Here is a 25,842-nt window from a genome sequence, read left to right as displayed (position 1 = left end):
ATAACCTAGCGATCTTTAAGCAACTTTTGTTGTATTGTTTACTGGCATGTACAGTCAATGCTAAAATATCCAGATAGTGTGGGATGAGTCAGGTAAAGCAAAACTATTTCATTAAATATTATGAAAACTAACCTAGAACAATGCAACAGGAAAAAAAAAAAGACAGGTCAGTGATCTGACCTTTCTGCAGAGACCCTCAATCTATCATCAACCTGAGCTGGCAAATTCCTGGAGAAGCACTGCAGAAGCACAGCTACCCAAGTCCAGGACTTCAGGGCTAAGCTAGTTTATGCAAAACTAACTCGCATGGTAGACTTAATCTGCAATCCAAACAGTCTGCCTATGAATAACAGCTGACTGTATGACAATGCAACATTTCAGTAGCTTACTGCAGCTATGATCATGCTATCGTGCTAGAAAAGATGTGCAACTTCACTGCAATATTCTGCTGACAGCACAGGCTGTAAAGAATACAACTGATGTGAAATATAAAAGGAATGACATTTTCGCTTTTAACAGAACATGGGGCCTTACGGAATATTCACAAGAAGAAAAAATATAGAATTTTTCAAAGAGCAATAAATACAGTAAAATACGTTTAAATTTTAAGTTAAAATCTAAGGGAGTTGAGACCAAAAGTAATCAAAAATATTGTGTAAAGTGGAGAGTAAAATGAAAATTAAAAGATGGCAGCTATCAAAAGACAAATTTCATTACGTGTGTCCCAGGTCACCTGCAGTGCACCCATCTCATATGTCTAGTGCCTAGCATGAAGTTTGCTTCTTTGAATATTACCTTCCAGTTTGTATTGACATCTTACAAGAAGATCAAGAAGGTGAAGGGGAAAGAATGAATGGAAAAAGAAAGAAAAAAAAGAAGAAAAAAAAGAGAGAGATTTATATTTAAATCACTATCTATATCTTGTCTTTGTATTTCAGGAAAAATATTGGGGGGATGGAAATAGAAAATCCTTACAGTAAAAGGCAGCACCTACTTTCAGTCTGTAGGTTTACAATAATTTAAGAATTTTTTTTAATGTCTTTCTAGCTGCTGTGTGGACTGTAGAAGAACTAGTAATAGCCAACATACTGAAGCTTAAGTGCAGCATCTGTCAACAGTTAGAGAAGGATGTCACTGCTGTCTCAGATATCACTAATAACTCCTAGAAATTGCTCACTTTAAACAACATCCTCAGCATCTGAGGTTGATCAAAAAATATCATTCTTACTATTACTCACTTTGATCCTAATTTTGTATGTTTCAAAAGGCTGCTGTTAAGTAAAATACACCCACAAGAAAAACTGAACTCAGGAACTCAAAAGATTTTTGTCCAGGTGGGATAGAACAAAAACTGGTAAAAGTTTTGCTTGCTGTAAATTCAACTTGAGAATTTCAGGCAAATATTCAAGCAGTCATATATAGAACTTGCTACCATTATCAATCCACTCTTGTAACTACTGCTCTAAATTCAGTGGTCATCTTAAAAGAGCTTTGGAAGTACCCAGCATATGCCGTGCATTCTAATACTATCCAGTATTTCCTCAACAGAAAGATGAATCAGTTCAGAAGAGAGGCCTCCTTGCCAGGAAATAGCATTAATGTAGCAATTTTAACTCAGGCCATTTATAAATTCAACTCCTGAAACCGAAAGCAGGTATTTCCAAGGAGAGGATATTTCATTCGTATACACAGACATTCGTTACCCTTCCTCATTCCACTCTAAGTACCAAACAACTATTATTTTTCAGCTTGGTGCGAACTTAGCAAACACCATCTCCCCTCAGCTGCAAGGTTTAATTTATTTGCACAAGGAAAACACTCACAGCACTTTGTGCGCATATGCAGCAAAGCAGCACATGCACATATGTACCCCATCTCCTGTCAAGCTCCACGCTGCCAGTGCGAGATGTGATTATTGCCCCGCAGGCTCCCCAGCAGCGCCCAGCTCTGATGCAGCCCCAGGTGCGATGCCGCAGCCACGCTCTGTCCCTCCAGGGACACGGGATGCCCATGAGTATGAAGCAGAGGGGGTCCCGCACAGCTTTGTGCTGGAGCTGGAGTCGTCTCTCCTCGCGGCACCCACACTGACAGGTACCCTGCATCCACTCTAACACGTGGCTTCTGCCAGACAAGCGCCTGTAGTTGGGTCTGGCACACGTCCCTACCTGTATTCGTGCCCACTATGTTACCCTGCAAAGCTGCATACCCAAACCTCTTCACAAAAGCCTGATGATTCAACAGAGTGTTGTGCGTGCCAGTATTTAGCAAAACCAAGAGAAGAGTGTGTGGCCTCTTGGGCTGTGCTCAATAATTTTATAAGGTGTGGATATAATAGTATTAAAGAACAATAACGTATAAAATTCAGATTGCATCTGAAAGGTCAATTAATAGCCAGTTACTCTGACGTTAAAAGACACTGGGATGGAACTCTGACCAAATTTAAGACAAAAATGTAGTAGTAAAGAATATGAATGAAGACCCCTAAAATTACTATAACTCTCATTAGAAACAACCCCACGTGGCTGTTTCAGTATACCAGCTGTCACCATCACTCCTAAGCCTCCTGTTTTTATTATGCAGCAAAATGTTTCTCAAAAGTCTGGATGCCTACGGCCATCAGCAGTCCAGGAAAAAAGGTGCAAGAACCTACCATCACCAAAGATGTGAGTCACGAGCTTTGTGAGCACTTGCTTCAGGTTGAACTCCACCAGCCTCACTGCCTCCATGGTGTGACACTCTTGCTTGTGTGCAGTGCGATGACCTTGCTCAAACAACTGTAAGCCTTCACCATTTTTAATGTTGGAAAACAACTAGAAGAAAACCACAAAAACACCAGTGTTTTGCATCAATGACTTTCTAAATGAAAACAGAGAATGAAGTTTTATTGATTTAAGTGGGAATCTAACCTGCTAAGTCCGCACCACAAAAAAACAAATGTAAAGACTGTAATTTTATACAAATTCTGTCCACTAAACACAGAGATAAACCATCACAAGAACATAAATATTCAAACAATAAGGTTTGTTTTATTTCTGTACCATATCTTCAAATAATTGATTAGCTACAGGAAAATATTAATTTATAAAGGAAACATCTCTTTTTTGCTGATTCTGTTACTCTGAAAGTTATGCAGAACAAAGTACACTGTACAGTATATGTAAATTATATCCCAAAAACTACAATACACAATGGCATTTATCACAGCTTCAACTTTTTTAGTAATTGAATGATGTAAAAGAATTACCAAAAAACCCAACACTTTTTAAAAGCTGTAATCAAATGAACTTTAAAAAAAACCAAAAAACCCACAAAACAAACAAACAAAAAAACCCTGGCAATTTAATGAGACCTTAAGCTGCTTATATTTGATTCATCTTGGGTACAGTTTATTCATTTAAGGACTACCATTTTCCTGCATATTCTCACACACAGCACCTTTCTGTATACAGGAATTTTGTCTATGGGGCATTTAAGGATTCATGGTCTTGGTCTGGGGTTTCCAGATAAATTACAAAGCACAAGGGCAGGCTGTATTTGGGATGTGACAGACTTGCTCTTCATGTAGAGGCCGCTCTCCACCACATCTGCTGCAAGTTGGAGATTTCTGTTTCCTATATAACCCCATACGTTTCTGGCCAGGCGACCCCAGACAGATACATACCAGCAAATGTACGTCCTCTCAAAGACACCAATAAAACACTCTCGCTAAGCCACGTCGTTGGAGGCTCTGTGTCTTGGGGAGACAAGCAGGCAGTTTTACACTCTAAAGAGAATTTTTGTTGGAAATCCTTACAGCTGTACAAAACCCAACTCTGTTCAGTCTGGAGGGTCGGAAGAGCTAATGGTGAAATGAGCCAGGGCCCTTTCCTACCCCTCCTGCTCCACCTCCCCATAATGAACCAAGCACACACAGAAGGGAAAAAACACACGTTGAGATTTTCTTTACATTAAGCCTCCCAGCATAACTAGGTCTTATACAGGAGATGCCACGAAGAGTGTGTAACCTTAACAACTCACGGATGCCCACAGAAGTTGTTTTAATTGCAGTTTGATGCCTTCAGTGCACTAAATGCTCTAAAAAAAGTTCAAATGAACCTCTGGTAGCCTACAAATGCTGGGCACAATTAATTAAGACTAGCTTCTAGCACGTTTCATACAGACACAATGCATGCAGAAGGAGCCTGAGTTTAGATAGCATGCAAACTAGCAGCAAAATGGATTGAGGGAATAAAAAAAATGCCATCAGTAGCATTTAACTTTGTATTGCTAGTCAGAAGGAGACTTGGCTGGCAGATTGAGAAAACACCTCTCAAATTAATCTCCTTAGCGTGCCGCAGAAAAATACAAAATAAAAAAGGAAAAAGAGAAATACTGAATAAAACGATTATCCATCAGTCTAACAAAAATGCCTTTACTAATTAAAAGGCAGCAGCTTGACAAAACTAGATATTACACTTCTAAATAACAAATTCTTTACTCAAGTGCTCACCTGAAAGATTAAACCCCCTTCTTCCTACTGGCATTATTTCTGCACTGGCTGGAAGAAGCAGATGATACCCACCCCACAACTAATTTACTGTCAGCAGGGCAGATCAGTCATCCAGCATGTGGTTTTGAAAGCCAGAGGGTATTCACAGAGGCCAGCATTAGCCTAGGGAGGTTAATCGTCTTAGGCTCACTGGGTGGTCAATGGACAGACACAGCCTCCCTCACACAGGAACCTGGAGTGGCTAAATTAGGTTCCTGCTCTGAACTACCCTCTACAGGTAGCTATTTTTTCTTTCTATTGACTGAAGAGACTACCCTCAGTAAGCCAGAAACACCCTTCAGGGCACAGAGATTTTGCCCCTTTGGACTAGAATACACTGTATTTACACATTAGAAGATGTATTTGTTATTTTCCCCATCATCAGTATTTTAGGATATGAAACTCTCTTCTTCCTTTTCCCCTTCGTTCCTCCCCTCACCCTCCAGCTTAAAACTGGTTCCTCAGACCGCTGCAAGGAACAGATAGTCTGGACGCTGCTTTTAAAATACAGCATTTGTATCAACAAGTACATAGAAGTAGTTTTCCTTACCACTGTATTATTCCTGAAATGTTGATATTGCAATTACTGTCTGAAGCAAAATTCTATTTTAGTAGATTATATCAGATGTGGCAATAAAATACGTGCAAGAACCATTAAAGTAAATACATTTAGTCATACCCCAGCCCTCTAAACTGCTGGCCTCTTCATCCTGCCAAACCAGCCATATGCACCATCTCCTTCTCTGTGCCAGAACAAGAGTCCATGCGGTGGTGCACTGAGCCAGGCTAGGAAGTGGATCTGGATGAGAAGTAATGCAGGAGAAGGGAAGAAACTGAGGGACATGAAAATGGTCAAATTCAGCTCCGTAATCAATTATCAGCATACTGGTGGCACCAAGAGACATGTGGGACGGGGCTGGGCCACTTTTGGCACAGGCATGAATCTACACCAGTTTGCACAGGCTGTGAAAGCACAGCCTTAGGGGAGTCCGCAAAAGACAGGTAGTGGGCAGGGAAACAGCCCCCCCTTACAGTCAGGCACCAAGAGGCACTTTGGTATTCTCCATAGAGGCTCCATCAACTCCAGCACGGCTGTGGACGGGGTTATACCGAGAAAAAAAGATTCCTTACAGGTATATTAACATTTATTCCCTGCTTTCCATTCACTGACAGTGCTATGTCAATATGAACAGCTTTAAACTGATCCATCAATTTCACTATTACAATGATTGAACTGTGCTAAGTACATGTCTTGGATTAGAAACACTTCAACATTTCTATATACATAAAGCAGGAAAGTCAAAGCTTGAATAAAATGAAGAATCGCCTACAGTCACTCCTTTTTGAAGTCAATTCTTCTCAAGCACATATCTGAGCAAGTGCAGAAAAAAAAACTCCGACAGTCTTGCTGTCCTGGTTTCGGCTGGGATAGAATTAATTTTCTTCCTAGTAGCTGGTACAGTGCTGTGTTTTGGATGTAGGATGAGAATAATGTTGATAACACACTGATGTTTCAGTTGTTGCTAAGCAGCGCTTAGATAGTCAAGGACTTTTCAGCTTCCCATGCTCTGCCAGGTGCACAACAAGCTGGGAGGGAGCATAGCCAGGACAGCTGACCCAACTGGGCAATGGGGTATTCCGTACCATATGACGTCATGCTCAGCATATAAGGCTGGGGGAAGAAGAAGGAAGGGGGGGACGTTCAGAGTGATGGTGTTTGTCTTCCCAAGTAACCGTTACGCATGATGGAACCCTGCTTTCCTGGAGATGGCTGAACGGCTGAACACCTGCCTGCCAATGGGAAGTGGTGAATGAATTCCTTGTTTTGCTTTGCTTGCGTGCATGGCTTTTGCTTTGCCTGTTAAATGTCTTTATCTCAACCCACGAGTTCTCTCACTTCTACCCTTCTGATTCTCTCCCCCATCCCACCGGGGGGGAATGAGTGAGCGGCTGCATGGTGCTTAATTGGGGTTAAACCACGACAGTCCTTTTTGGTGCCCAATGTGGGGCTCGAAGGGTTCGACATAACGACAGGTTTGATTGGAATGTGCTAGATGGAATTTATAGCTGTTATTGCTGTTTAGCTATTAATTGGCAGGCTCCTGTACTTGCCATTGGGCTTGTTCGCCTTACTGTATATTAAAGTCTAGTGCTTGTTAGTGGCTGCTTTTTGCTTTCGCTGCTTGCTGTACTGCTGATCATCTCACTCTGCTGTGCATGGGAACATTTTGATAACAGCAATGGTGATGCGCCTGGGCTGGCAGATGGCAAGGGCATCGCTGCTGTTTCTGTGCTGCTGTGCTGGACAGGCTGGAACTCCGGTGTGAACTTGAGTTGAAGGGACTGTGACCTGTGGCTGAGTCCACGTGGGAGCAGGACACGCCAAAGCATCTGTGGCCGTGGATAAGCCCCTGCCCAAGCAGGTACATCTCGAAGCGTCTGTGGCTGTGATTATGTCATGCCACAGCAGGTATACTTCTGAAGGGATTGTGGCCTAAGGATAAGTCCACACTAGAGAAGATACACCTCGAAGCATCTGTGGCTGCGGATAAGTCCATGCTGCAGCAGGTACACCTTGAAGTGTCAGCAGCTGTGCATGAGGTCATGCTGGAGCACCTCAAAGCATGTGGCTGTAGACAAGCCCATGACAGGGGAGGTACACCCCTGGAGAGTTCACAGCCATGGGTAAGGCCATGTTGGAGCAGGTTTACTTCTGAAGGGACTGCGGCTGTGGGTAAGGCCATGCTGGAGCCAATGCACCTCAAAGCGACTGTGGCTGTGGATAAGTCTATGCCGCAGCAGATATACCCCTGGAGAGACTGTGGCTCATATATAAGGCATAAAACACTGACACATCCAAGATGCCACAATTTCATGTACATTTATTCCTTCATTGCAGACTAAAATAAAATGCACTATTTTATTGTATTGAATATGACCAGTCGTTACTACTACCAGAAAAGAAATTTCCTGTAGCCATAAATCGGGCACCTCTGTGTCTGTCTACTGTAAGGACAAGAAGTTTTTTCTTTAAGTGAAGGTGTGCAAAACATTGAATATTGTGTCATCATGCAGAAGTAAAAAAAATTAGTAATTACCAAGATTTATCAGCATATCTGACTGATGCTGCATTACAAAGGAGAGGGCAGAAAGGAGTCGAAGTGAACTTACCGTGTGGCATGAAATTTACTCACAATTTAGCTCATAATAAAAATAAAGTCAAATTTGGTAATATGTAATGGCCAGAAGACACTGGGTTTTAATTGGACAAATACAAATGGAGCTATGCTCCTTTAAAAGCACTTCACGGTATTTCTCAGCCTGGCACAGAGGGCAGAAGTCACATGTGTGATTTCAATAAAGACCCCAACATTTCTTCAGTCACTTGACAGATTTTTTTTAATCTCACATCACTTCATTATCCATACGTTTAGGATTCAGTCCAAGATTAAGTGTCTCTTTACAGGATGGCATTCATAGTAGGTTTCAGATCAGAAAAATCTGTAACTACATCCTGTCTTTCCACAATGCAGTTGTGTATTCCTCCTGCCAGTCATGCATACACCAGCAATTAAGATAACGAATACAGAATGCTCATGTACTTACACTCACAGACAAACTGGCACTTAAGACTAGCTCTACATGAGGATCTGCGCGTGGCAACACTCAACCTTGCCGCACTGAATACATTTTGACTCACTGGCCCTGATAAATATCCCTATAAATAAACAAACAGCTGCACTCTAAATCCACTTACAAATAGCAAACCATTCCACAACATTTTAAATGTGCTGTAACACTCAACTGATGGATCAGGAATGACGAAGACGATGCCACTTGAAGTTGGCTCATCAAAAAGAAAACCTAATGCCAGTCTCAATCAGCCTCCAAGACGATGAAACTTGTTAACCTGCACCCCCATGCAGGCAGTTTCAGGTGCCAAAGCGATACACAGCCCATCGTCCGCATGACAGAATGCTCTTTACTGCATATCGATAAGCATTTGTTTGGCAAGAAAATGGCAAAAATCCCTTCAAGCAACAAGCTTGCAGGTGGTCACCTTAATTTCTGGATCCTTCCGTTTTCAGTCCTCCAGTTACAGCAAAGAAAGGTTATTTCAACTTGCTTTTTTTTTTAACCTAATGAAAGTATTTCTGAAAAAACCAAAATCATCGCCACGTTTAAAGGAAAACCATACAGATGTTTTTGAACAGCAAAGAAAAAGCAACACTGCTACACAGATATCAGTTATAAGACATATATGATAGGACTCAAACTTCTGTTCCTGTGGCAATAGAAATTCCTTTATTTTTAAGCACCCTAGACTTCCCAAATATACTTGTAGACATTTTGCTTTTTCCCCTGCACAATTTAAATATCACATTGAATAGATTTAACTGCTTTATTCTGAAAAGCAGTGTTGCATTTTTTTTTTTAGCTGGATGACAAAGTAAGACAAAGGTTGAAAAAATACTTTCTATAAAGTCTTTGCAATAAAAGATACACTAGCGGCTTCCAAACTTTCTAGATCATGGACTACTACGAAAATCTCACAGACCTTCTGATGCCCTTTGCTGTCTAATTTTCAACTAAAAATAACAAAGAATACAATGTGGATCCTCGGACCAGTGAAGTTCTACTTACTATGGCACGATTTGTACACCACAACTTGGAAAATACTGAATAATACAATGTTCACATCTCGGGTAGACACCCACAAGAGTGAAGTCAGTTCCACCTGAACTAGCCAGGCCCTTTATTCCTACCACTCAGCCAAATTGCAGCTTCAGGAATAAATTCATCTCAGAATATTCTAGCAAAGTAACGCTGCTCTTCTTTTTCTTAACATGGTAGATCTAGTTCAGGTGCCCCTGCCCCTCTATGCTCCTCCCTGCTCCCTGAGAGAAGGAGGACCATCTCTCAGGCTCCTCGGGACTGACGCACTGCTCAACATCTCAAACACCAGCCCAGACGCAGCAGCACCTGAAACTTGATGTGATGCATACTGCTTATTGAGCTGGGTGTTTCACCAAATGCATGCAGCCTGCACGATTTCCCATGCCCCGATGTGCTTAAGATGCGGGTACAGCAACGGCTGGCATGCAGTGGTATTATCAAGAGATGGCACATGTAAGGAGATATGTGGTAGATGTCCATCCTAACTAAAAAAAAAAAATCTATTTCATCATTTGCCACCTACAGAAGAAACCTGCATGGATCTCCACTTGAATACTATTATCTCAAAGTATCCAGGAAATCCCAAATTCCCTCTGACTCATACATGCTATTACATGATAGGAGATAAATGTCATCAGTCAAAGGGACTGACACACCAATCCACGACTCTTCACATCCATCTCATCCGGCTACAGAGTCACTGACTCCTTCTCACACAAGCCTTAATCCTCGCCGGCTGAGGCACTGAAGAGGATCACCCAAATCAGAAGAAACACACAGAAAAGGGGATTTCCAGAGGCTGATTTCAGGGTCTTGTATCACCCCTGGACGAGCCTCTCCCTATCCTCAAGTTGCAAAGGGCCAAGAAGAATACCGTTCCTAAGCCACTTAAGCCTTTTTAAATATTTGTTCCTTGGTGTCCAGCTAAACATTGCTGTGTATGTAACTGGGAGTCATAACAAATATTCTCACACATACTGTAAATGCTCCAAATCACTCTCTATAATAGGCTGATCCCTGGAACACTACAAATTTATTTAAATTCCTTAGATGTGAGGAGAAAAAAAGGCAACTGAAGACAGGAAGGAGCTTTCCTTTGATACAATGTCAGAACAGAAGCACAGTGTCCAAAGCTGCAGTAACATATGGGATTTTGGAGAAGTCAAACCTAATGACAACAGTCTTGCAGGTGAAAACCTAGGATGGCATGCATTGATTTTTTTTTTTTTTTAAAAAAAAAAGGTAAAAAAAAAATGTAAACAAAGACGTAGGTCAATCAGGTGTTCACACCTACCCCAAAGCATAAGAAAAAGGATAAAAGCAACTTTTTTTTTTTAAAAAGGAATACAAAAAGATTATGACCAAGGTACACAAGTATGAAAAGACAAGGAAAGAAGCATATGAATAAGAGAAAATCTACACTTCTGTTACCCGGGACGAGAGTCCTTGCATTTCAGGATATAAACACTATGAAGTTACAATATGGAAATGGTTTTTTGCAATTATAAATACTGCTTTGGAGGAGCAGTCCTTATTTTTAACTGGAATATTTACAGTTTTCCATTGTGTCCTAACAAAAAAGTTGCCATTTCCACCAAAACCATTTCAATGGAGAAAAAGATGTATCCCTACTACTTCTTCACAGTCTCCCTATTTATAGTTTTTAGATGTTAGCACAAACAAGCCTGATGAGAGCATCATTTCTCCATCTGAACAATCTGGTATTGGCCTCCATTGGAACAAGGTCACTAAATTAGAGGAGCAATTCCTATGTTTTCACATCTGTTCCCCTTAAAATTTATGTATAATTCAGTACAGACTATAAAATACCTTATGAAGTCTCCTTCCAATGTGTAAACATTATTTGTTGCCAACTGAAAAATGTTCTGCGACTGCCATTGGATTTATATTGGCTCCCTCTGCTGGCTAAAATGGACAAAGTGTAATTTAGTTGAGATTTTTTTTTCCTCTTTTCCATAAATTGTGGTAAGTAAAGAACTGCACCAAAGACCACGGCATAGCACAGAAATAATTTCTTTTAGAATCCACCCAGGAAAGTTTGCCAGTTCAAACCTGACTACAGCAGTATCAATATTGCCAACCCAAAGGATTAAAAAAAGAAAAGCACCATACACCAAAGAAGGAAGAAAAAATCTATACGCCCTTTAGAAGGAAAACAGGCATGCTGGCATACTGGAGGAAGAGAATACAAAAGAAATACCATTTGGGGGTACTATTTAAGAACAACAGTTCATTTCACGTCAGAATTTTGAAGCAGATTTGGGAAGCTATTTTGGCACTGGTTTTAACTATTTCTATTAGTTAGTTTCCAACTCTTCTATATATTACCTTCAGGTAATAATTACCTAAAATATTTTTAAATATACTGAAAACATGTCTAAATAGATTTTTCAGATGTTCTTTGATAGCAGTCCAAGGACGTTTTTAAAAAGTTTATGGGAAATTTCAGCATGAATTATTCTAACTTTTAGCAATGAGTTAGTCTGGAAGATGGGAATTTTTTTAGTACCTTAATATCTGCACTCATACAAAGCTGCAGAAAAGCATCAGTTACCTGCCCATCTTCGAATCATAGATTATTTTTCTCTTACAAAAATAATCAACCATCATGAAAAATAGTATAGCCAAAGAAGCAAATAGCTCACAAGTATCTCAGAGTAAACACTGTAAAATTGCCAAACTATGATTTGTTTTTCCAGCTCTTACTTCCAATGTATTGATTTTAAATTTGATATGAAGAAGAATTATACTGAAGGTTTCAATCACAGGGCAGAAGTTTTAACATAGCCTTGACTACAGAATTTGGTATTTGTAAAGGAGAGACACTTCTCTACATCTTTCTTATCCTGCCTAAAATTTCAGCTGAGGATGAACTGACCTATTTTTCCCCCTCCCAAACTGAGATGAGATGTCAAATTCCTCTAAATTCAAGTTCCTATAAAATCAGTCTAGGTTTTGGGTTTTGTTCTCACCCTCCCAGTTTTGTGGTCACTTTCACTGGGAAGATAACAAATGATAAATGTATAAATCAAAAGAACAGAGAAGCGCTCTGCATATAAAATTATTGTATTGGCCATAAGATGAAATGTACCCAGGGCTTGTAGCTAAGAGCTTAACAGTTTTTCCCTTAGTTCCAAAGATTCTTATCCTCAGTACTGTGCAAATTTCCTCTTGCCAGAGATTGCAATCTGGTTATGAATGAGAAGTCTGAGATGAAGGTAACAAGCCCTGACATTCACACATTTCTGCTCAGTGGGTCACAACTTAAACACGGCTATAAATAAATGAATATAAAAATATAAAAACATTTCTCTCATGTAGTATTACCACCATTTAGTCTTTGTTCCGCTCAGACAGTTCCTTCTGGAATTATGTAAATTTGGGTTATTTTGAACAGGCAACCAGAATATAAAACACAGAAACAGTCCCCACTGAAATTTCAGAATTATGCATTCAATTTTTTTGACAAGGCTCTTGTGATGATGACCGTAAGAAGTTTTACATATTGCAAGACTCTATCAGTATTTAAGCTGCAACTGAAGCAAAAAAGGATGCTTTAGATCATGCTCAGGTTTAGAATTTATGCCCAATAAACAAGACTTTACACATTGTACACCATACCACTATTCTTTCTTCATCAGTATAGAAAGTCAACTGGACTTTCATTCTTTAGAGAGCCAGACACATTTTCCAGCACATAGCTAAGTTCAAATTCATCAGCTATTAACATTCTCCAATAATATCTCCATCATTTTCTTGGAGAAAAAGAAAGAAGAGAAAAAGAAACAAGCAATCTGCAATGCAATGAATCAGATTGTTACACATAGTGTATTTCTAGATAGAAGACGTCAGCGAACATTTCTGTAACTTTCTTCCCAGTTATTAAAATCCTATTATTCCTATTATTAAATTTGTAGAGAAAAAAGAAAGAGTCTGTCATTAAGACCAAAATTTCTTAAGGGGCATATTCATTAACAATAATTTCAATAATTAGTTCAATCACACCTAAGTTTGCAGAAACTCCATCCCGCAAGAGTGTCGATATTACAATTCTGAGGCAGATAAAACCTTTCCATCTGAATGCCTGAACTCCTGCTCAAGTAAAAAAATATCACGAACATAAAACATTAAGAAATGGCATTTTCTTAATGTAGTATTGTACATTTTTCTGTTGCATATACCCTGACTGTATTCATAAACAGGCCTAGGAAAAGAACAGCAAACAAACAAGATTGGATAAATCTGCAAGATTTCCATTTCCTGGTTACCAAAGAAGCGGTTGCAAGCTGTATTTGACACCACACAGCTCACGGGACATCTGCAGAGGCAGGTATGTTTTCGAAGTGGAAGAAGCACTGACAGCACAGGGTGGGAAACACCAGTGCAGGCAGCACGAATCCTTTCCACCAGTGAGAAAAAGCAGTGCTCTATGATTACCCTAGTTTTCCCTCAGGCATCCAAACCCATCAGGCTTCCCTGCCAAGCTCCTGTCACCCATTGGCAACCACATTAAGAATGGTCTACATCTTAGTATTATTAGAATAAGCTAGTTTTAGTTATAGGAATGTGAATTTGGCAGTATTGCTACAAGCATACACAAATTATACAAATCAATTACTATTTGGAAAACAAACTGGCTTATATTTACCACTGATCAACAACACAGCAGAATACTTAATGACACCCAAGCATGTGCAGAACACGCAAGCTGTGCCAACAAAATATATAAACTCAAGGGTCTTGGACATCTACCTAGAGCTCTTTAGCTGATGCCTTTGGACTCTGATGAGTTTACTGTGTATGTATCACACACCCGTAAATATCAGCTGCAACAGATGAATCCTTCAATGCAGCTTTAGGATGAGGTGAAGAATGGAAAAATTCATTAAAAAAGACATTCATTTACAGAAGGTTGGAGCTGCTAAAATAAAAAAGATGACAGAATAAAAACTGCACTCTGGATGTAGTGCAACAACTCACATCCATGAGTCCTTCAAGTATTAATATGACAAAGTTTTTGGTAAAGTGACTTCACTGCAAGAGACTTGTGATAGAATTAGCATTGAATCATGCAGATCATTAGCTGAACAATCTGTTTCCTTTCAGACAATGTTTTATTTTGCTAGCTTTCAAGAATATTGTCTTTCCATTTTTTCCACATTTTTCTGGGAAAGTTTAATAGTTGTTTTCAAATTCAACATTTTCCACCTATATTTTTCCCAAATTAAAAGTATTACTACATGATCAATCACTTGATCTTTATCAATGTACATCAAATAACACGTATTGCTGTAACATGTTTACGTGCATGCACTTTGCTTACAGCAAATACAAGATCATGCAACTTACCCAAAATCTCTTTCACCCCAACTAGAGAATTCCTACCTCATGACAGGAGAAGAGCCGAACTCCCTCCATCTGATGGAAGACTGGGTAGTGGGTGTTATCAATTGTATCACGGCGGTAGACATCTCCCACTGCCAGAAAGGCATCTAGGCCAGAGTGTATCAAGTCCCACTGATGAGCTGATGTATGTGCTCTTAGCATGTGATCACGATTCAAGTAATAGTTATCCTCTTTCCTTCTGCTGGCATGGTTTTGTGGGATAAGCAAACTATCAAAATTCTGCTGTACTGTAACCACTGGAGAAAGACTGTCATAGACAGAAAAGAGTGGAGTCCCACGGCGTCCTATATATTGTTTGTAAAAGTGGTCCTTCACCTGCTCCTTGATTAGCCACAAAGGGTGATGCTTTTTGTTGTGCAAGTTCTTCCCCACCTTGGAAAGAATCTTTTCTGTGACATTGCTGTAGTGATCTTGAGGATAAGCTTTACCAAGCAATTCCACAGTATTTGTGCAGGGTGCATTGGCAGCAAAATCTGAAGGTACAGACTTGGATGAAGAATGCCTTGAATGGGTGGGAATTCCTCTTACCTTTACTTTTGGTGATAAAGCTGTTTTAGAATACTTAGCTACTCTCATGAATTTCCAGAGCATTGCCATTGCAAACTCTTTTATGATCTAGAGAAAGAAAAAAAAAATTTAAAAACTTGAGTTAGGAACTGCAATCTTGATGCAGGAATTGCTAGTATCTCAGGGATAAGTGAAAACCAAATGTCTGCTTGATTAATATGACAAAGTTCCCATTATAAACCACTATTTTGACTTCATAAGAGGGAAAATACCCTTGTGATCAAATTTCAGCTAGGATATCTTATTCAATTATGAGTCTTCTGCGTCACTGCATCAGTATTAATTACTCTAGACCTAGCCTTAATCCCATGCCAGATACTGCTACTCTTTACAGCTGAATAAACATCAGGCCTTCTTTGAAACAGTATTTTTCATCCGGTTGAAATATGAGACAATAACTGAATACCACTTATGAGAAACTCAAAAATTTAACAACGCCCTTCAGCAGTAAGGGACTTGCTTATAATAAAACCCCAAGCATTAACTTACTGTTGTATCATCTTCCCCCACTAGCTGAAGCTACAGAAGATGTTCCACATCAACCAGATGCATGTGGTACATACTATGCAATCATTGCTAACTCTTACTTAATGCCAAACAAAACCAGTTCAACCTTTCAAACCACTGAACCACTGTGAAAAAACAGATGGCCAGACCACAAGGCATATGTTTATAAATAAACAGCATATTAAGTTCACATATGAGTATTGCACGAGATTCACAATAAAGGCTCCACATAGTCAGCACCAATGTTAGCATTTTGGGATGAGCACAAAACCCCTTTTCCATATTTTCCCTAAATGGCTATTTTCACGGCTTACACCACTGTATCAGGCAGGGAGGCTTGCCAAATATCAGGAAGGTGAATGAAGTGATGAGATTCTGACAAATGTCCAAAGTGAACAATTCGTTTCCTATCAAAGGCCCATCTTTACACATTTGCCCTGTTTACAAACAGGTTTTGTGCTCCACGTGTACACGGCTGCATTACTCTGTAGTGTTCAAAGAGATAGTTACAAAACCGAAGAGTTTTGAGGATCACAAGCCCTTCAGTCACTCCAAATGCATAAGCCCATTCTAAGATGCAAAATCACTTCAAAATCTTCACAAATTTGGGCTTCACAAATATTAGCATAGGTTCCAGTAAAATAAGTAAGCATTATAATTTGCTTATTATGAAATGGGAAAACAGAGGCATTAGAAGTTAAGTGACTGGGGAAAGGCATCTGCTCCAAACAACAAACTGGTTTGTATTTCTCTATGAACCAAGAAATCCAGGGTCACAGGCTTCCTAGGTGAAAGAGTTTCCCGTGAAAGTCTTCTTAAAGAAATGGGGGAAGAAAGGACATAAGCAATGAATAGACCACAGTCTTCAAGGGATAGCTTTCCATCTTTACACTAGGATTACAGTATCTGGCTAGCTTTCCATGGGAACATAAGAGAAACGAGTGTAAAAAAAGAACAAACAAGCTAAGATTATTCTTCATACTCTTAAGCTCAAAAAATATATATGCAAATAGAATAGACACATTCTAGAATACAGAGTCCCCAAAAAACAAATCTGTAAAAGATAACGGGAATGCTCATATTTGGCTTCCTTTCTTTTGGCTTATGCCTGGATGTTCTCTATAGGTTTATTTCCTGAAGTAATTGTATCTCAATAAATCAAAATAAAGGCAAGTTGGGTAGTCAGAAACTAAATTTGGCAGGGCAGCGTAAGATTACTAAATACATGGTTTAATCCTTTTACTGGTCGAATAGCTTAAGAAAAAATAGCAGCTACAACTTTTAAGAAGGACTGCTTTTTTTTTTTTTTTTTTTTTTAAGCGTTCGCAAAACTATTTCACCAAATTAGTTCTTGGCCATTACTGATAAGGTTCTTCCATAAATGAATTCACACACACACCAGAAACCCCTCTGACATAGACTAAACGAGGGATAGCCTTACGTTTTGAAAAGAGGCTCCATTTTCCCCAAACATACGTTCGCCTTCATGGAAAGTGAGTTCTCATTTTCAAACAGCTGCTTGAAATACCCAGTTCTAGTCAGATAATAAATTCAGCTTCCCTTAAGTAAATATCACCATCTGCCCATACATTTATTTTTCTAAAAAATTCAATTCAAAACTTATACATAACTGTAATGTACGAAAAACTCTCGTGACTTTATTGTGAGTCTCGTGATGTTTGCTGCTTTACTAAATACCATTCCTCTGAGAATCAGACAACCATATGAAAAGTTAAACTTTCACATAAACAGTTATTCTCATGATTATAACTTTATGGAAAAAGAAATTAGAACATGAACCGTAAGTGTTGGGGGGGGAGAAAAGGACTTTTGTTTGTTTATTTTAAGAGTCATGATTTTTAAGGGAGACTCTAACGTATACATCTCTAAGGGTTTACCTGATGATTTTTCAGTATTCGTAATGAGCAACACTGCTATCAGTTTCTGATAGTTCAGAAACGCTAATTTTTCTGAGCAAGTGATATATATCAAACTTCACGAACTTGTACAGGAGAAAAACCTACAAATGAACTTGTATCAGAGTTTTCATCCTAACATTATGCTTGTGCCTTAAATAGTTAAATTGGATTACTACCTGCACTATTACTCTAATCTAAAGCAAAATCTACTGTGAGCAGTAAGAAAAAAAGTTACAGTTATCCAATGTTATCTGATGAGTTATCCAATGTCCAGGTACTGCAAACAACAGCAAATGAACAGTAAAGGAGCAACCGACACAGTATCACACAAGAGCGCCAGAAACATTGAAGACCTTCACCAACACTCTTCTGCTCCCCTCTCCCACCACAGACTCATGTATGCTACTTCCAGGATCATTACAGAAAAATGGTGTTGGACTTAGTTCAAACTCAACTGGTGCTAAATTACATTTGGGGAGAGAAGCCATAGAGAAGGAAGGAAAAAGCCATATTTACACTCTTTACACCGTACAAGAAACCTTCAAATCAAAGAAATGTTTAGCAGGGCGAAGAGCAACACTGGAAAATAAAGAAATCTCTTTACTTTTCTGCTAGCAATAAATAACTGATGTTAAGGATACACTAATTACTTATGTTCACTTGTAATAAATAGACAGTTATTTCTAGTAGACATCTATCTAAAGGTCTGAAAAATCACAGTTTAAATTTACCATTTTCTTCCTTCATTTCCACCATGCTTATTATTTGGCACTAAAATGAAACTGGTTTCTGTGCACACTGACAAAACCTGAATCCCACAGCAAAGACTGCCAGCCAGCTAACAACCACAGCAAACCAAACAGCAGCTGAAAACAAATACATAAATGGGAAACAAACATTGAACAACCACCACTGGCATCTACGATCCAAAGATGGCAAAGTACTCCACTGGCATTACCAGTGGGTGACGCGCTCTGGGCTTGACAGTGGCTCTGACTCACAGCTGGGAGCCGACCCAGGGTTTTGGAAGCAGGCTGCCCCGCCAGCAGCTCCCAGTGGGGCTTCTCAAAGCACTGCAGGTGGACGTGCAAGTACTAGGCCCACCATCTCCTATTACACAGGTCCTTACCTTGACGCTGCCACTGCCACATTCCCAGGTACCTCAGCAGCTCCTCTGAGGCTCCATGGGCCTGCCCCTGTACCTCAATCTCCATACTGAGATGTCTAATACAACTGCAGGAACTTGGATCTTTGATAGGGATGATATCGTACATTATGTTTTGGAACTGTGCATGCATGTAGGTATGAGCTTTTGAGCAGCTTCAAGGTAGACCAGAGGGCAGGAGGTGGCATCCATACCACCCAGAGATGCAGGCATCGGAACAACCCTGTCCATGCTGTGGATAGACAAGGCACAGATGTGACTGCACTTGCCAATGTCAGTCCTCTACCACAGAGCCCGTGCCTTTTCTACAGCAGTTTCAGTTGATGGGCAAGGCTCCTGCATCCCCCACAGAAAACCAACCATCCCCCACGCGGCAGCACAGTAGGCATTACACATGCAGAAGTACACCACAGTCAGGAGCTTAACAACAGGGAAACAGCAGACAGAATACCAAAAATAAAATCATGAGTTTGGAGCACATGCAAAAGGCAGTTTGATGTGATAAGGGATCATATTGCTGTACTGTTAAGGCATGTTCTTTCATGTCTAAATCCAGGTTTCTATGCCACAGTGCAGCAAGGATTAAGACAGCATCATCACAGCCGCAGTGGTATTTGTTACAAGTCCCCTCTACTCCACTGAGGTTTAGGAAAGAATCGTAGACTCAGTGAAATTCCTTCTTACACATGCCTTGAAAAAGGAGGAGAAAAGAGGGGTAGTTTAGCAGCTCACAATGAAAAGAAAAAGGACTGTGCACCAGCATTGTTTTATTCACCCACCTCTCCTAGGAAAGTGGAAGAGAGAGAACACTCTTGTTTGAGCAAACTGGAGCCAACCAGTGAACCAAACGGGCCTGCTTTCAGGGCCATTTGCTAGGCGTTCCCATCTGTGAACCAAGGGCATCCTCACTCTCGCTGACCGCTTTTCTGTATGCCCTGTGCTTTTTACTGTTTATGGCTGCAGAAACACAGATGGGCTACTGCATACATAAACCAAAGTACATGTTGGGTTTGAAACCAAAATTCTACAAAGATGAGAGTCTGTCTCATATCCAAGAATAGCTAATTAATGCAAGACTCTGAAGTGCCATGGAAAATGTTAGAGAAGTTGGGCTGCCACCATTTTGTGATGTGACAGCTTTTATCTACCGTATGTGTAGGGAGGGGAGTTCAACCAACATAGCATATGTTAAAACAAAAATTATAAACATATGCTAGGCTGCTAAAATTGGACATTTACCAGTCTGCTTAGCAATTTAGCTAAGCATTGAATTTTAGATTTGAAAACTATGTAGGCATACAGCAGCAAATATCATTGTATTGCCATGACCATATCTACATCCCATAGGATATAGCAGAAAATATTTTGCATGCAATGCTAATAATGAGCTTAGATTTTTTTCAAGCTCATTTTAAAATGCTGATATATTGTTACACACCAGAACAGACTTTCACTGTTATTGAGCATGCTGAATTTATGTTACACACACAGACATCTGAAACAGCCTTACAGACACTTAAAATGGATCCGTTTCAGAACCTGACCTTCCAAGGGCAGAACATTTTCAGATGCCCCTGATGATGGAACACTCAATGGAACAAAATATTGCATGCACTACAAAGCACCAGGCAAGATAACATAGCCTTCAAGTATTTGGCTCTTAATTTTTTCATGTACTTGGAGTTCATCTAGTTAATAATCCATCAGCAAGTTCCAAGAAACATACAGAATAACTTTTTTTTTTGTTATTTTTCTTAACTGAAGCAAAAATGTGTCATAAGCTTACTTGCTGTCTGCTCTCTAATAGTGATACATTAATCATGATGCCACCTTCGGCAACATTTTAAGGCTTGCAATATTGAGAGAGAAAATTAAAAAACCTTTTCTGGGCTAGGGCATGACCATGTTTTCTCTGTGTTACATGTAAGACTTCTTAAATATTAAATAAAAGGTATTAACAACCATGCACCTTTTTCACTGATCCAGAAGATGCCTATTGTCTGAACAAAGGCCTGTACTTCATGCCCTGTCTTACGTGAGCACCTGAAGGCAAGCACAGAAAACATGGTCCGTACTTCTGAGGTACACCTTCAACTACCTTCACCATTCTTTAGGACTGCAGGATGGGCTAAGATAGTCATAGTGGGCAGCAATTCTTTGGAGAGGGGAACACACTTCTGCAAGGACCTCTGGGCAAGCACCAGTTTTAAAATGTTTTGAATCATCACTGGAGTACAGTCGCCATTCAGTTTCAGGTTGGATATTGCAAATGATGACAAATGTCATATTCATGTCACACTGCAACAAGTTTCAGTTCCCCGTGCAGTCCTCCAAAGGCTGCTACAGGCACTAGTTTCTCCGATACACAGTGTCACTCCAAGATTGTTCAGGTTTATCCATAAGTTTCCCACTTATTAAAAGGATAATATTTCTCAAGACATATGATTCAAGACAGGTAAAATGTGTTTCAGTAGTCAAAATACTTGCAAACTCTGTAGCTGTGCTGCCCAGCTGGTATAAGACTGTTTCAAAGATTGACATAATTGGGTTTCAAGACACCCTGTAGTGAATTTGGTTTAAGCAGTTCAGAAGTAGAGTATCCACACACTGGAATTTGTGATCAGCAAGCTAATCAGGTACATCAAATTGCTGAATTATTCAGAGAGTATATAATTCTTTAAAAGAGAAAACTGTACAGCATAATTAACATTAGAAGTTAAAGACCAAAGGCAAGCAAATTCAGACTTCTGGAAGATGGAAAGACACCAAACTCTGTAACATGCAAAATTCAGAAGTTTAAGGTGAGCAGTCCAACCATACCATTTTTAGTTGAACAGAAAAAAAACAGATTAATAAAAACAAAATAAGGAAATACAGAGGAAAGAAACTATCAGTGCAAAAAAAAAAAAAAGGATTTTATACATATACATGACAGTAGATTAAATTAAGGAAAATCACCCCTGCTCAGAAACAGTACCTAATTTTCTTTCATTTATACCTTAATTATTTCTTGATTTTCTTTTTCACAAACTAAAAGAGAGTTTGTTTTTTACTGAAGAAATGTCAATTAAGCCCTTCAATGGAAACTTTCAATAGTGTGCACTAAGGCACACAAAACTTGACTGAAAATTAAGCAGCTGTGACCTGACCTACTGACATATCTGTGCTCTTCCCTCCCTCCACGATGAGACAGAACAGCTAATAGTCAATTCCATATTTTAAGGGAAAATTCTCATTACACAAACATATTTTTTTATTAAATGCATGACATTACAAATTACAGACTGCAGAAAGGCAATGCAGAAATCATTCTTAAATACTCTCAAATGTGTCTCCTGCTTTTAAATACATCCATTTTTCAAGGGATGCAATCTGAAAAAACACTATCTTTGTCTGCTGAGGGAATATTCTTTTTCCAATACCTCGAAAATGTTGCCAACTAGCTTTCTTCCTCAGAAGACATATTGTAAATAACTGTCACATGAAAGGGACAGACACTTTTAAATACCTATAAAATCCTCGCTGCAGTCAAGATTACCGCTATCTCTTCTGCCTTCTTTTTTCCACCAATATCTGCAACTCGATTATCTGGATTTTTCTATAGAGATATATGCCATCAAGAGTTTTACTCCTATGGAGTTTTATCTGAGTAAAAATTAATTTGTTTAGAAATTAGATGTTAGCAGTATTCATGTGTAGTAGTATACTTTCTTAGTTCTCACTGATTAACTACACCATTTGGACATAATAAAACCATGGAGACCTCATCCTGCCTTAACAGTAGGAGGGAGTAATAATTTTTTTGCAGTCAGTTATTAAATGCCAAGAATGGGAGACGTGCAGACTTGGTAACAGTGCAAAGGACAGCAGAGGAAGAATAAGTAATTAATGTTAAGTATTAATAATTTCCATGATAGTAATCCAAAACACTACACCATAAAACAACAACTCCACAGCATGGGGGATGATAAATGTGGTACATTGCTGCACTCCTGAAACAGCAGAACCTCCTGAACTTCAGCACTGCTTCTCACGTAGAGAAAGTCTATGGGTGCATTGCCATGTGCCAGTGGTCTCTGTGGGATGAAGACACACACTGCAACACACTGCAGAAAAGCATAAAGCTGTAGGTATATGCTTTATTTTTACAATTTAAGGCAGAATGGCTCAACCGCAGCCACCAGAACTGCTGGATCCTCCAGATGGGCCAACTGGGAAACTGCAATCTCCCTTCTGGAAAAGCGCTGCACCTCCCTGGCAATGGCAACAGCAGCAGCAGCCCAGCCCTCTGGAGATGCCTGTGGTACACAAAGAAGATACCCTTCAACTCAGAAGGCACCATTCACTGATCAAATAATGACTGCCTGCCTCTTCCAGGGAACAGGCAAAAAGAAACACAGCAACATCTTACGCACAGATTGACCACACATGCTACCTAATAGGTTACATTTAACCTTCATCTGCAAAATATTCAACGTGCCCAAATACCCAAGTTTCAGACAACTCATATGGCACAGTGAAAAATTAAACTTGAGAAACAAACGCAGCCCACCCAATACTAAGAAAACCAAATGACTTAGATGGGTCATGCCAGGGGAGGCGGCTAACATGAATCACGCAGTTCATCTATGAACTAGGAGAAGCCTTCAGCTTTACCTGCTATCTCCCGGTAGTACTCTGATTCCCACCATCTCCTTCCATTCTTGAGGAGAACTGGGGAAATCCATGACTCAACGTAGATCTCCAGATGCCCTCCTTAGTAATACCCAAGACATGGTATTGTAATTTAAAAGAATAATCTAAATATTAATATAAAATAATAAATATAATGAATATTTTAAACCAGGGAGTTATTTCATGGTTTTAATATGTATGTAATCAACATTTAAATCAAACTAGTCTGTCTTATCATGTTTCAACCCTAAGTGGTGGTGGGGATATTTTAAGTTTTGTGTCATATCAACTTTCTGTCACATCAAGCTCTGAAGAGATCGGCTTCGCATATTTGCTATCATCTTGAGCCAAAATATCACCAGAGATGCACATCTCAGACCTAGCTGTGCTTGATTGCAACTCAAATGCTAACTCAGCTGCAGTATCACGCCTTGGTGTGTCTCTATTGTAGAAATAATGAGTCTGCAAACAGACAGAGCTTTTACCAGGAAAATGTATATTTCAACAGCCAATCAAAAAAAGAAAGACAGAGACAAATTTCTTTTTTACTTCAGAATCAGTAAGTCTAACGGACTTCACTATGGATAAAGAAGAGAAAATGAAGATGTTTGCAGCGGAGACTCCACTGCAGTCCAACACCTCCCAGTTAGAAAATGTATGATCACTTGTGCATAAAGAAGTCATCTCTAGTTTGAACTGCACTGTCTTCATTTATCTGTCACGGGCTCTGACAAAGCGTTTAAGGAAAAGATTAGAAGGCTCCTAAGGAAGGAACTACATTTCCCTGCCTGGGGCATACCACTTCTCTGAGGTTGGTAGGAAAGGGGCTGAAATATTAATGAGTAAGCCATTTGTCAAGAAAATTATGCAAGAAACCTTGGCAGCCACACAAAGAGGCTAGCAGTAAGATACCAAGCTAGGGCAGTACAAACCAAGCGGTTGAAAGAGAAAAGGCAAAGGAAAAAAAAAATCACTTTCATTTGCTTGTCCACGTTCATAGGCTTTGGAAGAAAACAATAAATGAATGAATGGGAATATTTAAAGATAAAAACTCATCAGACTCAGAATTAGTAATAACAGGTACTAACTTCTAAAAGGGACTATGAGCCGCTCTAAGATCTAGAATTCAAGTTTTCAAGTCTTGATTCCTCCAAGAACTTACTTCTAGTGATAAACTAGCTTACCATGTAGTATGTGAGCTAAAAGGTACTGTCATGACAGAAGCCACTTAATTATTGAAAACTCACATAAACAAATACAAAAAAAAAGAAAATCCCACAAAGGACAGGTACACAAAAATGAAAAAATACCCTCTTCTTGAGGTTTCCTCACAATTATAATGAAGAAAGACAAAGACAAAATTGTAACCACTGTGTCAAATCAGATGTTAAAATCTATACTCCCTAAAAAGACCTAAGAACTAAATCAGCTCCAAGTATTATTTCTCCATAAGAGGAACTTGCAAAAGACAAGGATTACAAAAAGATTCAGTCAGACTCCATGTTCCTACCATGGAGTTTATTCGCACATTTTATATTTATTCATAAATTTTGATATAAATTTTAATATAAGTATGCTTTTAGGGCCAGGTATACTATAATTTTATACAGTACTCTTTATATAATAAATTTGAAGGCTTAGTTTTTAGTGTAACATTGCTAATTTTTAGTGTAAGCTAATTTGAAAAGCATGCAAAGCATCATCATATATTAAAAAGAGAAGTAATCTAAAACTTTCATTAAAAAAGAAGGTGGTCCTATTGGCAAATAAAGCAAATTATTAATGTATGTTGATTTACCAAAACATAGTCACCTTGCTAAATGTTAAACATGTCCAACAGTGTGATCCATGGGTTCAATCACCATTGACACCAGTTGGTTGACACCATTGACACATACACAGAACAGCGTTACACAGCAGCATTTAGATTTTCATTAAGCCGCACTCTGCTCTTACATAGCATATCTCTACATAGGATCTCAAAGTGCTTTTCAGCCATTAACCAATTAAGCTCTACAATACCCTCATGGGAAAAGTATTGCATTATTTATACCCATTAGTGTGGCAGCTCCCAATTAAAAAGTGCTGTACTTCAACATCTTGGCTTTCCCTTATTTTTTCTTTCCAAATTGTTTGATTATATTGCCATTTTTCTCCATGTTCAGAATTTTTTTGTTGTTTCCAGTATCATTTTATCAACAATTTAAAAAGTATAATGGCTACTGTGAATAGAATCAAAATGTTTCAAAAGCAGCTTGCCAAAAATCGCCTATGAGGAATCATGCCGAACAGTTCAGAAATACTGAGCCAATATTCAGAAATACCGAACAATTCAGAAATACCATTGAAACAACCTTCTCCCTGACTGTGCAGATTTT

The 25,842-nt window shown here is 39.2% G+C and overlaps 1 protein-coding gene across 6 annotated transcripts in view; it reads right to left on the bottom strand.

The window, feature by feature from the left end:
- Positions 1 to 25,842, bottom strand: part of FARS2 (phenylalanyl-tRNA synthetase 2, mitochondrial) — a 248,678-nt gene that overhangs the window by 177,076 nt on the left and 45,760 nt on the right. For all 6 annotated transcript variants that reach the window (XM_075142618.1, XM_075142619.1, XM_075142621.1 and 3 more), the window contains 2 exons: positions 14,612 to 15,247; positions 2,651 to 2,810 (listed from right to left, as the gene is read on the bottom strand). In XM_075142618.1, coding sequence (XP_074998719.1) covers positions 2,651 to 2,810; positions 14,612 to 15,229 — 778 coding nt within the window. In that variant the 5' untranslated portion in view covers positions 15,230 to 15,247. The remainder of the gene's footprint in view (positions 1 to 2,650; positions 2,811 to 14,611; positions 15,248 to 25,842) is intronic.

Source organism: Calonectris borealis, chromosome 2 (assembly GCF_964195595.1).
Source record: "Calonectris borealis chromosome 2, bCalBor7.hap1.2, whole genome shotgun sequence".
Taxonomy (NCBI): Eukaryota; Metazoa; Chordata; class Aves; order Procellariiformes; family Procellariidae; genus Calonectris; species Calonectris borealis.
This window is presented reverse-complemented; position numbering and strand designations above follow the sequence as displayed.